Source organism: Neodiprion virginianus, chromosome 2, assembly GCF_021901495.1.
Source record: "Neodiprion virginianus isolate iyNeoVirg1 chromosome 2, iyNeoVirg1.1, whole genome shotgun sequence".
NCBI lineage: Eukaryota > Metazoa > Arthropoda > Insecta > Hymenoptera > Diprionidae > Neodiprion > Neodiprion virginianus.
In genome coordinates this window covers 16,511,513-16,525,308 of record NC_060878.1, presented here as the reverse complement: position 1 = coordinate 16,525,308, position 13,796 = coordinate 16,511,513, and the positions used below count along the sequence as shown (strand labels likewise).

At 35.6% G+C, this 13,796-nt stretch overlaps 2 protein-coding genes across 2 annotated transcripts in view; both read right to left on the bottom strand.

Annotated features, from left to right (window-relative positions):
* Positions 1–10,467, bottom strand: part of LOC124299284 (flotillin-2) — a 510,013-nt gene extending 499,546 nt beyond the window's left edge. Inside the window, exon 1 of the mRNA XM_046752404.1 lies at positions 9,898–10,467. Coding sequence (XP_046608360.1) covers positions 9,898–9,946 — 49 coding nt within the window. The 5' untranslated portion in view covers positions 9,947–10,467. The remainder of the gene's footprint in view (positions 1–9,897) is intronic.
* Positions 10,468–11,270: 803 nt separating this feature from the next.
* LOC124299302 (uncharacterized) lies at positions 11,271–12,417 on the bottom strand. Its single transcript, XM_046752440.1, has 2 exons — positions 11,838–12,417; positions 11,271–11,473 (listed from the first exon to the last, which is right to left on the bottom strand). The coding sequence occupies exons 1-2, from the start codon at positions 12,362–12,364 to the stop codon at positions 11,470–11,472; spliced, it is 531 nt and encodes a 176-aa protein (XP_046608396.1). The 5' UTR covers positions 12,365–12,417; the 3' UTR covers positions 11,271–11,469.
* Between the last annotated feature and the right edge of the window lie 1,379 nt (positions 12,418–13,796).

Here is a 13,796-nt window from a genome sequence, read left to right as displayed (position 1 = left end):
TTCGAATCGTCCGAAATCCGACGCACAAAGAGTTTCGAAAGGGTGAAAGTGAGAAAGATTTAAACATCTGAAGCATCGAAATTCCGAATGATGGAAGATTTTCAATTCTGTGAATTTCTACACTTTGCGGTTTCTTTGTTTTGAATTTTCGATAATTTTACGTTTTTTGTTTTTTTTTTTCATTTTTTACACCCACCCATTGAATAACTACGCTGAGTGAATGTATTTTAATTTTCGAAATATTGCATTTCGGAACTTTGAGCCGGCAGGTTTCCAACCATTCGAAACTTTGTTGGTTCGAAAAAATTCGATGTCTTTACTTCGAGTTTCGCAACCGAATAATTCGGATTTAGGCACTTTCGGAACTTTTTAGATTCGAAAAGGAGGAAGAAATAAAACACAACAGATTTGCACAGAAACAGCTCGGTTATCATATCATGCTTAAGAAAGATCGTCACCTTGCAATTTTGGAATTGTTTGAAATTCAGTAAACTGTAATAAAACAAAACGTAATCATTATTACAGAGAATATGCGTATCCTCAAATCTTTGTTCATTCAAAAAAATTGTAAAAATAAAAAGATACTAATTTTTTTAGGATGACGATACGGATTTCAACCTCGTCGGTTTGCTGTCGACAACTTTTAGATATTCCAAAGGAACTTTGCTCTACAGTGAATAAAATTTCAACAAATCACGTAGCTCATTTTGCCTAAAAGTCATTTGAACTTGAATTCTCGTTCAACTATTCAATTTACCAAAATCATCGTTTTATGCAAAATCAACAATTTTCTGTTTCTTATTTTTATTTAAACAAATGATGAAACTACTCGGTTTACAAGATTTTGTCCGCTGTACCAAAAAGGCATCGTTCGATAGTTACCGAACCTCGAATAATATTCCGACATATTTTTATTATAGAAACACAGTCTATAGACACCAATTTAAGGGGGTATTCTAGTGTAGAGGCATGAATTTCAGGTGTTTTTTGAAGTGCTATAAATAAAAAACAAAAAATATTTTTACCATCCATTTTTTTATCAGGCGTTTATTATTATTTCACGATTACAAAAAAAAAAAAAAAAAACAAGTCAAAAAATACAAAATTGAAAGTGCTATGAGTTGTTGAAGTGGGGGGTACAAAAAAAATGGCGCGCCAATGTTGTCACGATTGCAAGCATTTTCAAAATCAGAAAAAAAAAAAAAAAAGATTATTAATCTACATAAATGCAGCTATCGTACTAACTAAAAAAAAGTCGAAAAAAAATTTGTACAAACAACAAATTCAATTGGAATAAAAAAGTTTTATTGCATTTATCGATTGAGGTTTATTTTTGCAAATCGATGTTTTATAATCCAATCGCGATTCGACTTGACAAATTATTATTCGGAATACTTATTGAATTATTATACTGTTCATTTATATAAAAGTTGAAGATCGAAATAATGTAACTTGAAAATATTTTTAGTTCTCACTCAAGACCGAATCGAACATTATATAAACCTTCCATTTTCCTGTGTCCTATTAATAAATATATATTCCTAACAAACTGTTCTCGAAAAATATACGGGATTGAAATTTAAATCAAAAGATTTTCATCAGATTTGACTTATTGTCAGTTTGTTAATGCGGAGATACACACAATTTATCGGATCGAGTCCAAATGATTTCGCTAAAAAATGAAGTTCAAGATTTTAACCAAATCTCTTTTGCAGAAAATAAAATGTCTACCATCTGTTCCACTGGCACTCGGGATATTTCTGAAGTTCCTGATTTTAGAAAAAAAGTTTCGCTAAAATTACGGAAAAAAAAAAAAATAAAAAACGCACATAAAAAATGATATGCCAGATTTTCGTGGCATCGCATCTAGAAAGAAAAAGTAATTTGATTTCCTGTACTGAAAGTTTTTGATCGAAAAGTTCTACAGTTCCTGAAGGTTAAAAACAAGAGTTCTAGCATCTAAGATTTTTAACAATTTTTTTAAAAATTTAAAAATTCGATCATTTTTTGGTTATTCCAACGCAAAATCGGTTCGTAAGATTTACTCTACTTTTTTAGTTAAATAAGGCTTCAACGTCAATTTATTATTGCGCAAGCATTAAATTTTCGCAACAGTTACAAGAAAATATAGTAACGGATACCAGACTTTCCGGTAACAGCTAGAAAACTAATTTTTATTCTGTACCTAGAACTATATTTTTCGATTGTGGTAAAAAAAATGAAAATAGTTAAGAACTGAGCGGTAACCGGAACTAAAAATTTCTCTCGGTGTATTTTGCTAGTTATTTTGATTTTTCAACTTGGAATTTTAATTAAAATGTAAAGATTGTTGTTGTATCGGAGATGGTATTATCGGGCCCTGAAGATTAGAAAAATCAAAACGACTAGAAAAAAAAAAAAAAAAAATCAGTTAGTTCAAAAATTAATTCCTTGATTTTTACAACTCTTCGAAACCATTTCAACTTTGGTTGGAATATATTTGATTTTGGCCACAAAGTATATGTAATTATTTTCATTACTTTAAAAAATGTTGCAATCACTGTCGAAATATGTATCGTCATTTAAGGAGCTCTGGGAGCACCGGAGGATCGGTAAGAAAAATCTGACATGAAATGGCGCATGTATTACACAGTGCAGCGAGAATCGAGCGCAAGATGTTACGACGATAGTCGCGTTCAAATGTCAAGGCCGATATTTAATATCGACGCATTTGTCCGCTTTACTCACAATCGGCCGGGTATACACCGTGTGTTAATAATACAGATGTTTCTTCGGTACGAGTGCATAATAACGGTGGGGTTAGTATAAAAAAAATCGAAAAAATCAATCGACAGATATATCCTCTTTACATATAGTCAAAGGCAGAGAGACCTCGATCTACTTGTTAAAGAGATTGGCTTCCCAAAAATCGATATTTCGTGTCAATTTTATGTTAGATTTTATGTTAGAAGATAGTCGTTTTCGATCGTCAATTAAATGAAATGAAAAAAAAATTTTTTTTAAACAATACAATAATTAAAAAAAAAAAAAGGTGAATTTTTCTGTAAAAACAACCTCTTTTTTTTTTTTTTTCTTAGTATACTCAAATTCAATCTTTGACTATGTCAACTACATCATCTTTTAAAGTAAACTATCAACGCGTTCTAAAACAAACTTCAAGTAACACTCGAGTATCGATAAAATCGCTGTTCAAAATTGAAAATCTAGATGAATTGTCTTGTTCGGAATAGACTATTTTTCACAGATTCGCTCAAAATAGATTTACTTCGTTCTCGGTATTCAATTCAATACTGCGATTTTGACTTTGTTAATTAAAACGTTAAACGATCCCAACATGATAAAAGAAGAAAATTGTTTCCGTGAATTTATAACAAACAATCGTTTGAACGAACATCGACTACTCTACTTTTGTTTGTTATTTCCGTATTTTCTATACTCGGGTTTCCAATGCACTATAACAACTCGATAAATATACGCCGATCTGCCAATTGTTTAAAAAAATAATTTTCACTCGTATTCACGTTGCAAAAATAACTTTCACCATTGTGCAAGTACAAGTGAGAAGATAATTTCATTCAAAGAAACAACTTCGTCTAATCGGTAAATATTTTTCTCGGAAAATTGTTTTCATCTCGACGTGATATGCGCGATAAAATTTTTCAAATTAATTGCACTATCACCTTCGGTCAAAAAGTGACAACAATCTGACCCTTGAAATAAAATTAATTCGTACTCTACGACGTTTTTTTTTACATTTTCATGGAATATGGTCTTATCAAAATCGGTCTTGCGGCTTTAGGAACGTTCTGAAACCACGTGGGGGTGGCAAAGGAGAGGGGGGGAGGGAGAGGGGGAGGGGAGGGGGGGGGGGGGTTAACTCGGTGTGGCAAGAAGTTACTTAAGGACTACACGAGGCGACGTGGCATTTATATTCCTTAAGGGTAGTACCGTCAACAAAAAGCAAGTCAAGTTCATTCTGACGCTCATTTGACTCGGTCGGTATTTAGATGTGGCAACGTCGCGCGATGTTTTCACTAAATTCAAGCGGCACGCAAAGCACGGACAATCGCTCGCTTACCAAAATGTCGAGGGTAAAACATCCTCAGACGGTGACGATACGCAAAAATTATTCATTTCGAAACGGCCGGAGAGCGATTGACAAAGTGTTCGGAAAAAGTACGCGGCAGATCCTAACCTCAATTACGATCTACGGCGTTGCCGCGTAGTTGTCAGCTATTCGCAGTTTCTAATTTTCAACGTCTGCCTATCTTTCTTGTCGCACGCTCCTAAACTTTATTTTCGAGCATCCAAAATTTACGGCAGATATTGAAATATCGTTCCGTGCAAGTTCATTGAAATCTGAACGAGAGTGATCACACAATCCGAGTTTGAAATTGCGAAAGGCGTGATTCTCCGTAAGACTAAGTGTTGAACACGTGAAAATGAACTTTTCTATCGTGATTTAACCTTTACAAAAAATTGAATCCAATTACCTTTGGGCCAATGTCTACGAGCATATTAAATTTCATCGATATCCATGCGGTAAATCGTTTTGCGACAGTACTACCTTAACCTTTTGAGGGAAACATTTTTCTACTGAACAAACTTAGAAAATCATAAGTGGTTGGAGGTTTTCGGGGTCACCGATTACGATTCTGAAGTCAGAATTAGAAAATTGAAGATGGCGGACCCAAAATGGCGACTATTTTAGGTTAAGTTCGTGACTTTTCGTTCAATCGGCACAAAATTTGGTATAGAGGGTTTTTTGGGGTCGCTGATTACGATTCTGAAGTCAGTATTAGAAAATTCAAGATGGCGGACCCAAAATGGCGACTATTTTAGGTTAAGTTCGTGATTTTTCGTTCAATCGGCACAAAATTTGGTATAGAGGATTTTTTGGGGTCGCTGATTACGATTCTGAAGTCAGTATTAGAAAATTCAAGATGGCGGACCCAAAATGGCGACTATTTTAGGTTAAGTTCGTGATTTTTCGTTCAATCGGCACAAAATTTGGTATAGAGGGTTTTTTGGGGTCGCCGATTACGATTCTGAAGTCAGAATTAAAAAATTCAAGATGGCGGACCCAAAATGGCGACTATTTTAGGTTAAGTTCGTGATTCTTTCGTTTAATCGTCACAAAATTTGGTATAGAGGGTTTTTTGGGGTCGCCGATTACGATTCTGAAGTCAAAATTAGAAAATTCAAGATGGCGGACCCAAAATGGCGACTATTTTAGGTTAAGTTCGTGATTCTTTCGTTTAATCGTCACAAAATTTGGTATAGAGGGTTTTTTGGGGTCGCCGATTACGATTCTGAAGTCAGAATTAGAAAATTCAAGATGGCGGACCCAAAATGGCGACTATTTTAGGTTAAGTTCGTGATTTTTCGTTCAATCGGCACAAAATTTGGTATAGAGGGTTTTTTGGGGCCGCTGATTACGATTCTGATGTCAGAACTCCAAAGTTCAAGATGGCGGATCCGACATGGCAATTAGCATCCAATTTTATTTTGAAAATTTGAGCCTGACAAAAAAATATGAAAACAATTTTATAAGTTAGTAATAGACCTGAAAAATATATGACAAAAAATTTCAAAGCGTTTCGACACTTCGTTTGAGAACAACTGAATTTATTCTGAAAAAAAAACGAGTCTTTTGCATTTGAATTATGTATAATTAATTATAAATAAACAAATATCCACTTTTTTCCTTAAGTATCTTTTAGCTTGAACCTTCAAGATACTAGAAACGACTTAGAAGTATAAAGGTATTGGCAATCATGTAAAAACTGCAGGAAAAAAGGTGGTACATACGTGTACCGTTGCCCCTCAAAGGGTTAAGTCTCTTTTAAATAATGCAATATACTTAGTCATGTTAAATTTTAAATTTCAAATAACGCGCCGAAATACAACGTTGATCAGTCATAACGCATGAATTCCGGTACAAAAGAGCGATGCACCGTCGAAATTTGAAATCTTTTCACTCGTTTGTTTATTCAATGTAAGAAGAAAAAGGGTTAGTTTGCTCGGTCGGTAAGGGTAGAAGTACTATACGACCTTAAGGGCACAGTGTAATATTATTCAAAATGTCATTATATCACAGAATATATGACGCTTATCGCGAACTGTACTCTGAAAAGTTTTCGAAACAAAAAGTGCGAAATAACATAAATGGGATGCGGAAAGCTTTTAAGGAGGATACAAAATATAATTAACGATGTAATAAATTTAAAATGGACTTAGGGGGGTTAAAATATGTTGAAAATAATTAGAGCCACGTAGTTTATGAACGTTCCCTTTCTCCGAGCTTCAAACTAATTTTCCGAAATTTTCTGTACTTCCAAAAACTCGGTGTAGCTAAAAATAACAACTCTACACCTGATGCATCGTCAAAACCGCCGATTATCAATTGTTCCAATGTCAGGAAAGGTTGTCGAGGCACGAGCAGCGTTTCCTTTTTATTATTTATACATCGCGTGTTGCCGCTATGCCTCGAGGTTGTGCGCAGCTTCAATTCGCACGTCACACTGTAAATTACCATCCACGTTGTACGCACAGGTAAAGGATTTCTCGATTTGATCAAAAATAGCAATAAAAAATGACGATAAGATGCTTATTTTTTTTTTTTTTTTTTTCACTCGATAATTATCTGGTCGGAGCAGCCATTCGTATTATTATTAATATTGTTGTTGTTGTTGTTGTTATTATTAGATAAAAAAACTGCGTTAACGTGAATTCAAAAATATACTTCGTAAAATATCTTTAATGGGCCGTATTTTTTTCATCATCACGATGTTGTTTGGTAAAGTTTCGAAAAAATTTTTTCTCATTTCTACACTTGAATCTTTCAAACTCGAATTATATACGCCAAATGTATATTTTTTTTTCCACCCTATCCTTATATGTACATTATAAATACATAGTCGAAAGATAATAGATTGTGTACGTATCAATTCTCGTATTGAATAAACAAATGATAATATACTTTCTCAGGTACATTTTATCAGTACCCACGAACAGATTTCGACAATATTCCACGAGTCTGAAGTTAGTACCGTTAATGTATCGAAATATAGAAACAAAAATTAATATTTTACACCTTTCGAACAACTGGAAAAGTTGAAATTACAAAATCTGAGTTTGCTAAATTTCAAGAAAACCTAAAGTTGCAGAATAACGACTTTCTCCAAAGATGCATCATTATATTAACGTTACAAACTTCAGCCTGATAATATTTCGAGAGTCTAAAATTAGCGAACACTCGATATTCTGCCGTTAATTTTAGAACAAATTTTACGAAGTTATGAAAGTGAGTCGTACATTGTGATGAATTTTATTCAATTTCCTCTGGTTAGCAATTTTTTTTAAATTTTACGTCTTCGCACGAATGACTTTTTCCCAATTAAAACCATTTGGCGAGCAAAATATCTTTCTCTTTTTGCTTATATTAATACTGCAATAATTGCAAACTTTTTCAATACGATTTGAAAGCAAACGAATTAGCTGCACTCCACCCAAAGTGAACGATAACAAAATAACCAAAAAATATCACAACCATGACGCTGGGACGAAAATATTACTCGTCTATATATTGATTATTATTTATTCTAAACGAGGTAGTCAAGTCTGTAAGCTAAATAGATCAGTAGTACATACATCTTCCCTATCTCTTCTCTACATGTTATATAAAACTTTATTACTTACGTAAACTTATGTAACTTTATCGTAACAAGGAAAAACGAGTATTTCACGATTTTGGAATTGTCTGAAATTCAGTAAGTCGTAATAACAAAAAGCGAACTGACACTTGGAAATCTTAGATCGTTAAAAATCATTGTAAAATTGAGAAAATAGTGATTTTTTTATCCAATGTTTCGTTACGATAACGTCACTAACTTCAATCTCAATAACATTCGCTTACAAGTCGAAAACTACTGAAGCGATTTGGATAGTTTTACTTTCTGTGTGTAGCTACAACGTCTGGCAGGTTTTAGGCTGTATTTCGTTACAACCAGATCAATAGTTTTGGAGATATAACGATATTTGTAAGCCAAGTTTGAACGGGATGAGTAACTTATTATTGCGAACGCTGAATAAACTATCAACTCGAGGAAAGTTATATTCAAAACGTTTCAAAGTCTCGATCGAGCTGCTTTCCGTATGCGGTAGTTTTATACATTCGATGAATGATTGTAAAAACAAGTATACCAAAAGAACAAATTCATTCCGCACCGTACCGCAAGAATTAGATTAAATGAGATAACGTTTTTATTGCTCTAATCAAGAATGAATGTTCGAGTGTCGTCATCTCTTGAGCGTTCATTGCATGACATTAATTGAAGATAATGTATGTATGCACCCATATGAAGGAAATGACAGTCGTGTGTGAAGAATCAACGTTGAATGAGCAACGACGTCAAAATCAAAACTTTGGAAAAGAACGAAACACTTTTAAAGAAAAATTCCATTCGTGTCATTTGCGCCAATGATAATGAACACGAATAAAACAGCATTCCTACTATGTAACAGTTAACACCCACTAGCTAAGATATTAACGATTTCAGAAATAGTTTGTTAATTAGAATTACGTTAGAAATGATCAAATCCTGGTATATATTATCCGATTGTATTGTATTTCGACTCTTTTTATCCCTAACAAAATACCCAGAATTATATTGAGCAACGTCTTAAAAAAATTTGAAACATTACAGCCAAGTTATAACGCGCAAATGTAATCGTTGACGAACATACGTTGTAACGTATGTTGCTTAAATCCACGACTTTCATCGACTCTGGAGATGACTGTTTTAAAATTTTTCAAGGCAACCCCTTAAGATCTATATGGCGAAAAATTAGCTTATCATTCGAATATGCGCCGATTTATTTCTACTAGTTAATTTAGTAATGATTTTGTTTCACTCGCGCATGTAACACTGGCGATTTTGAAACGCTATCTTCTCGTTTCCTAACTTTTGATCTAGACAGTACCGCCCATGCAACCTTAAGCAAAGGTCACCGCAATTTTACAGTCCAAGGAGGGGGGGATTGTCGGAATTACCGAACGCAACGCAGCCAACATAGTTACGTATATCGGAGTAGAGAGAATAACACATGCGACAAAATAACGAGGCTGAAGTTAGTAACGATAACGTAACAAAATATTGCGTCTGATGGGGGGGGGGGGTAGAAATTTTTAAATATGAATACAAATTTGCCTTATTATGATTTAGTACATTTTAGACATTTCTGCAATTGTGAAATAACGATTATTTGTAAACATAAGTCATTACAATAACGTTGCTAACTTCAGTCTCAAACAAACATTGACTGTATTGATAGATGACAACGACGTATGAAGGACGTCGACGCTGCTACGAAATGCAACACCGGATTGTCGCGAGAACTCATGAGTAACAAGCCATCGGTGTTCATAGCAAATTATCCCATACTTACACTGACTGTGAAATGTACACGGCGGATTGACGGGCGTGTATGGGAAATAAATTTGAACATGAAAGACGTGACGTTTGTCGTTTGTTTCTTTGCATAGAAGAAAAAAAGGAATGACATGTAGTAAGACAGAAGAAAAAAACAAAAACAACACTGGTAACCCGGAGATTTTGATTTTTCCCTGTTACAGCGTATTAGTCTAACGTAATTAAGAACTAGGTCGGTATAATCAAGCTTTTCAAGCGTCTGGCTGACGCCGTGGTGGTAAAAAGCCGGTGTATTATAACCTCAAAATTGAGCGAAGATTCATTACTAGGCTTGTTTTACCTTCGCGTATAAGATGCAAGTGGGTAAGTAGAGGAATCGAGACGAAACGGAATCGTTACATCATCGGTAATAACCGATGATAAAGTGAATAGAACAGGAAAAAATAAATGGGCAAAATTCTACCTGATACGACGAGCGCCTCGTTCGGTCCGCAAGTGTGAACATTCCCCATCTCTGATTGATTTTATGTGTGTATGATTTTTATAATCCAAATGGAGTGACGGTAGAAGAAACGGAGCACATAAACGCACAATAAACAACACAACAATGAGATCGAACAGTTGTAAACAGTTCTAATAATTATCCCACTGACACGAGACACCGACCAGAGACGACGCGACACAACGATTCACCGACCGACGACACTAACAACTAACTAATTACAGAACGACACTGAACACACTTCACGATATCAGCCCTTTTAATCGGTGTGCCTGCAGCAACCAACCCGAAAGCGAGTGCACGACGAGCTCTAATATTTTCCTAAACCTGGAACGGAAGTAAACATGTCAGAGCAGCGACTGTCGGACGAACGACATCTCACTCACCGTACCGCCGAATAGAGCGCTAGTGACAACGGTTACTCTCTTTAATTTCACTTTCGCTGACCGTATCTAAATTTCTTTCTTTTTTTTTAACGCGCCTATGTTTGGTGGATGTTTTTTTGTCAATTGTCCAGGCGTCGTATGATTCACTTCTCGTTACGCCTATGGGTGCGCTTGGAAATTGGCTGGCAGGGCTAAAAAGTCCCTAGGACAGAGGCAGTGACTTACGAACTCGAGAGTGCGAAGGCAATGAAAGATTGTTGTCAGTATCGGGAGCTAAGGTCGTGACCAGCACGCTGCTAAGGCCGTGTTCCTAAATTCACTGCCAGTACTAAAAATTCCCTAGGACAGAGACAGAGCTGTCCATGAACTCGGCAGCGCAAAAGAAATAAAAGATTGCTGACAGTACTGTCAGTCAATTTTCGAACACGGCCTAAAAGTGGTTCGCAAAATGTCCCTCGATTCTGCCGCCAATTTCCACCACTGGTGGCGCTAGTAGTTACCTGACGAGCTTGCGCGCGGTCAGCGAGGGCAGTAAGCGTGTCAGAAGTCTACTAGCGCCACGTAGAGGACCTAAAAAACGGGGACAAGACGCGTACAATTTTTTAGTATGCGAGCAGTGGTGAGTGTCAGGGGGCTGGTCGTAACGCAACGTATCACTTCCTCCGTTGTCTAACCGCGCCGTTAGATTGGCCAGACGCTGTCGTTTTCCCTATTCTTTCTGTTGGTTTGGAACTAGAATCTGCGCGCCAAGCCACGTCCCCGTAAGTTGCCGTATTTTGATTGGTTCAGAAATATAGAGTTTCTGCGCAGTGCGTATTTTACCCTAGCGTTCCTGTCTCTCTATTGGTTGATGTCAACAGCCGTTTTATCGACACTTGTCAGAAAACAGCAATTGTATTATGCGGGTGTATTAAGGGGTTATACGCAGTTGCGAGGCTCAAAAATAAGGTTTTTTTACGATTTTTTTGTGGACACAGCTTTTATTTACTAAGTACAAGTAATAGTAATTCTGAAAGAGCACACTTTGAAGAATATAATTTTGTATTACTCGTGTCAAAATATTGATGTGCACCGCCTCTGCAGATGATATCCTGAACGACCTCCAAAAAAAGGCGCTCGGCGGTGAGCACGATTTTGTCGGTTTGGATTATCTGAAATAAAAAAAAAAGGTGAATTCTTTTAAAGGATAGATAAATGCAGGTATTGAACGAAGGAATAAACAAAATTTTCATTTTTAACAAAATGGCGGCTATTTGAAAAAAATTTTTAGTTTTCGATGAAAATTTTCGCTTTAAATTGTCCAAAAAAAATAGTAAAAAATTTTGTACATCTTATTCCTTCGTTCAATACCTGAAGAATGTATCTAAAAAGATTGTGTCAAAATTTCAGCCCGATTAGTTGAGCCATCTCTGAGAAATCTTGCTCACCGACTCTGAAATGACAGTTTTGAGATAAACGCGTTTAAAGTTTCAGAAGTAGTTTACACATAGGTAAATTTTTTTTTTTTAAACTTACATGGTATCATCGATTCCAGGGCCATAAGAGGGACCTTGTGCAGGATCCCTAGCTTCCAGTAAGTCCAGCTGGTGTTGTCGTCGAGCCATTCTTTCTTCGCGCGTGCTCTCTAGCGCTCTCGCGTTGGAGATCATCACACGCTCTGCGTCCTCTTTCTCAGCATAATTATGAGCTGAGGTGCCTAATGAAAGCCCTAATGCACTCATCATGTGTAACAATGATGTTGTACCTTCATTATATGTTACAGCTGCAATGTAAGCCGCTATTTCAACAACTTTAGAGCCACATGGAATAATTTTCGGACTTATTTTCCAGATTAACTGATTGTAACTTTCATTGTTATTTTGTGTGAATCCACCTACACACCTTTCCAATAAATTTTCGTTGCTAAGGTTTTCATAAATTGGATATATAGCTTTGGCAACATCAGCTGGTAAAGCTGGATAATCATGGGTGTAAGAAGATAATGTATCTGTTGCTAGCGCTTGCTGCCAAGTACACCATGAACCTTCTCCACCTGGGCACATTTCGTGTTGAGGATTCTCATCGGTCGAACAATAGTGATAATAAGTTCCCCAAATTGCATTATACATACTGTTCACAGAATCACAATTTCTTCTGATTGCCAAACCGTAATAAACTGTCAGCTTATCTATTAGCTTAGCTGTGAGCTTACCTTTCCCAGAAAGTACTTTTTTATTAATTGTTTTTCCGTCTTTTTCTATTGATTCAGTCTTGTTTTTCACTAGGTCGCAACTAGGAACAATAGAATAAAGGGTCTCAGGTAGCGCGCCTCATGCATGCAGCTGCTCGTCCAGTTCTTACTGACCCTACTTTCTAACGCTCTGACGTGGCCTTACAAATTCAGGTAAATCTCCGAAAATATTTATCGGATTGACTTCAAATTTTCAGAGAATATACTCAAATATATGTACATTCCGAAAATGCAAAAAAAAAAAAAACGATTTTTTGAAAATTCTAACTGCGTATAACCCCTTAAGGGGTGTGCTGAATTGTGCTTATGTTTGGGTTACATTGTGCCATAAATCTCATATGCCGAAATATAAAAATTACTTTATGGGAATTTGTGATCTAAGTTTGGTGAATTATGGCACCTCATAACCATTCAATTTGCACGGGAAGGAAATATCATTAATCTCAATAGCAAGAATTTTATCACAGCTTATGAAAAAACGGAAGGGAAATACTACTTTTTCGATGATATAATGTCTACTTTACGAAATAATTCGATTTTTATTGAAACCGAAATGGCCATGCCAGAGTGAAGAACAGTTTTTCTGAGAGTGGGTGTCCTATTTTTTGGTTTCAGGACAAGAGTTTATTGAGAGAATGTACTACAACCATGGCACATTTCAGCACAATCCTTTAAATTTTCAGAACAGCAAGTGGCCATGCTAAATTCTTTGGCGCTGTAAAGTCAGCAGAAAGTATACGGGATCATCACTACGATTCAGTTTGGACCAATTTCGGGAGATTCCTGAAGAAAAAATAGCCGATCAAAAGAACTATTGAAATTATAAATGTAGCTGAACAATTTTAATTTAATAATTTTTTGTCAAGAGCTTATGAATACTTTATAAGTATCACATATCCTAAGGTTGTACTTGTAATACAAGGGCATTATGAGAAGATAATAATAGAGATGTTCAGCAATGCATTTAAATCGTGAATTTATTTGCATTTAATCCAATCATATCATCGTGTATTTGTAAAATAATTGTCATGAAACAATCGTGCAACGTACGGAACATTGTAAGGTCGAATTTTGTAACATTAAGGGGATTAGGAAGGCTTAGAATCACAAAAAACAGCAATTTTTTGTTATTGACCTATTCTGTTAGTACAGTCTTTCACGAATATTTTCACGCAAAGAAAACTAAAAACTTTGCAAAACTGAGCTCAAGAGAACTAGGAAGGTTTTGGTACTCATAACAGAAT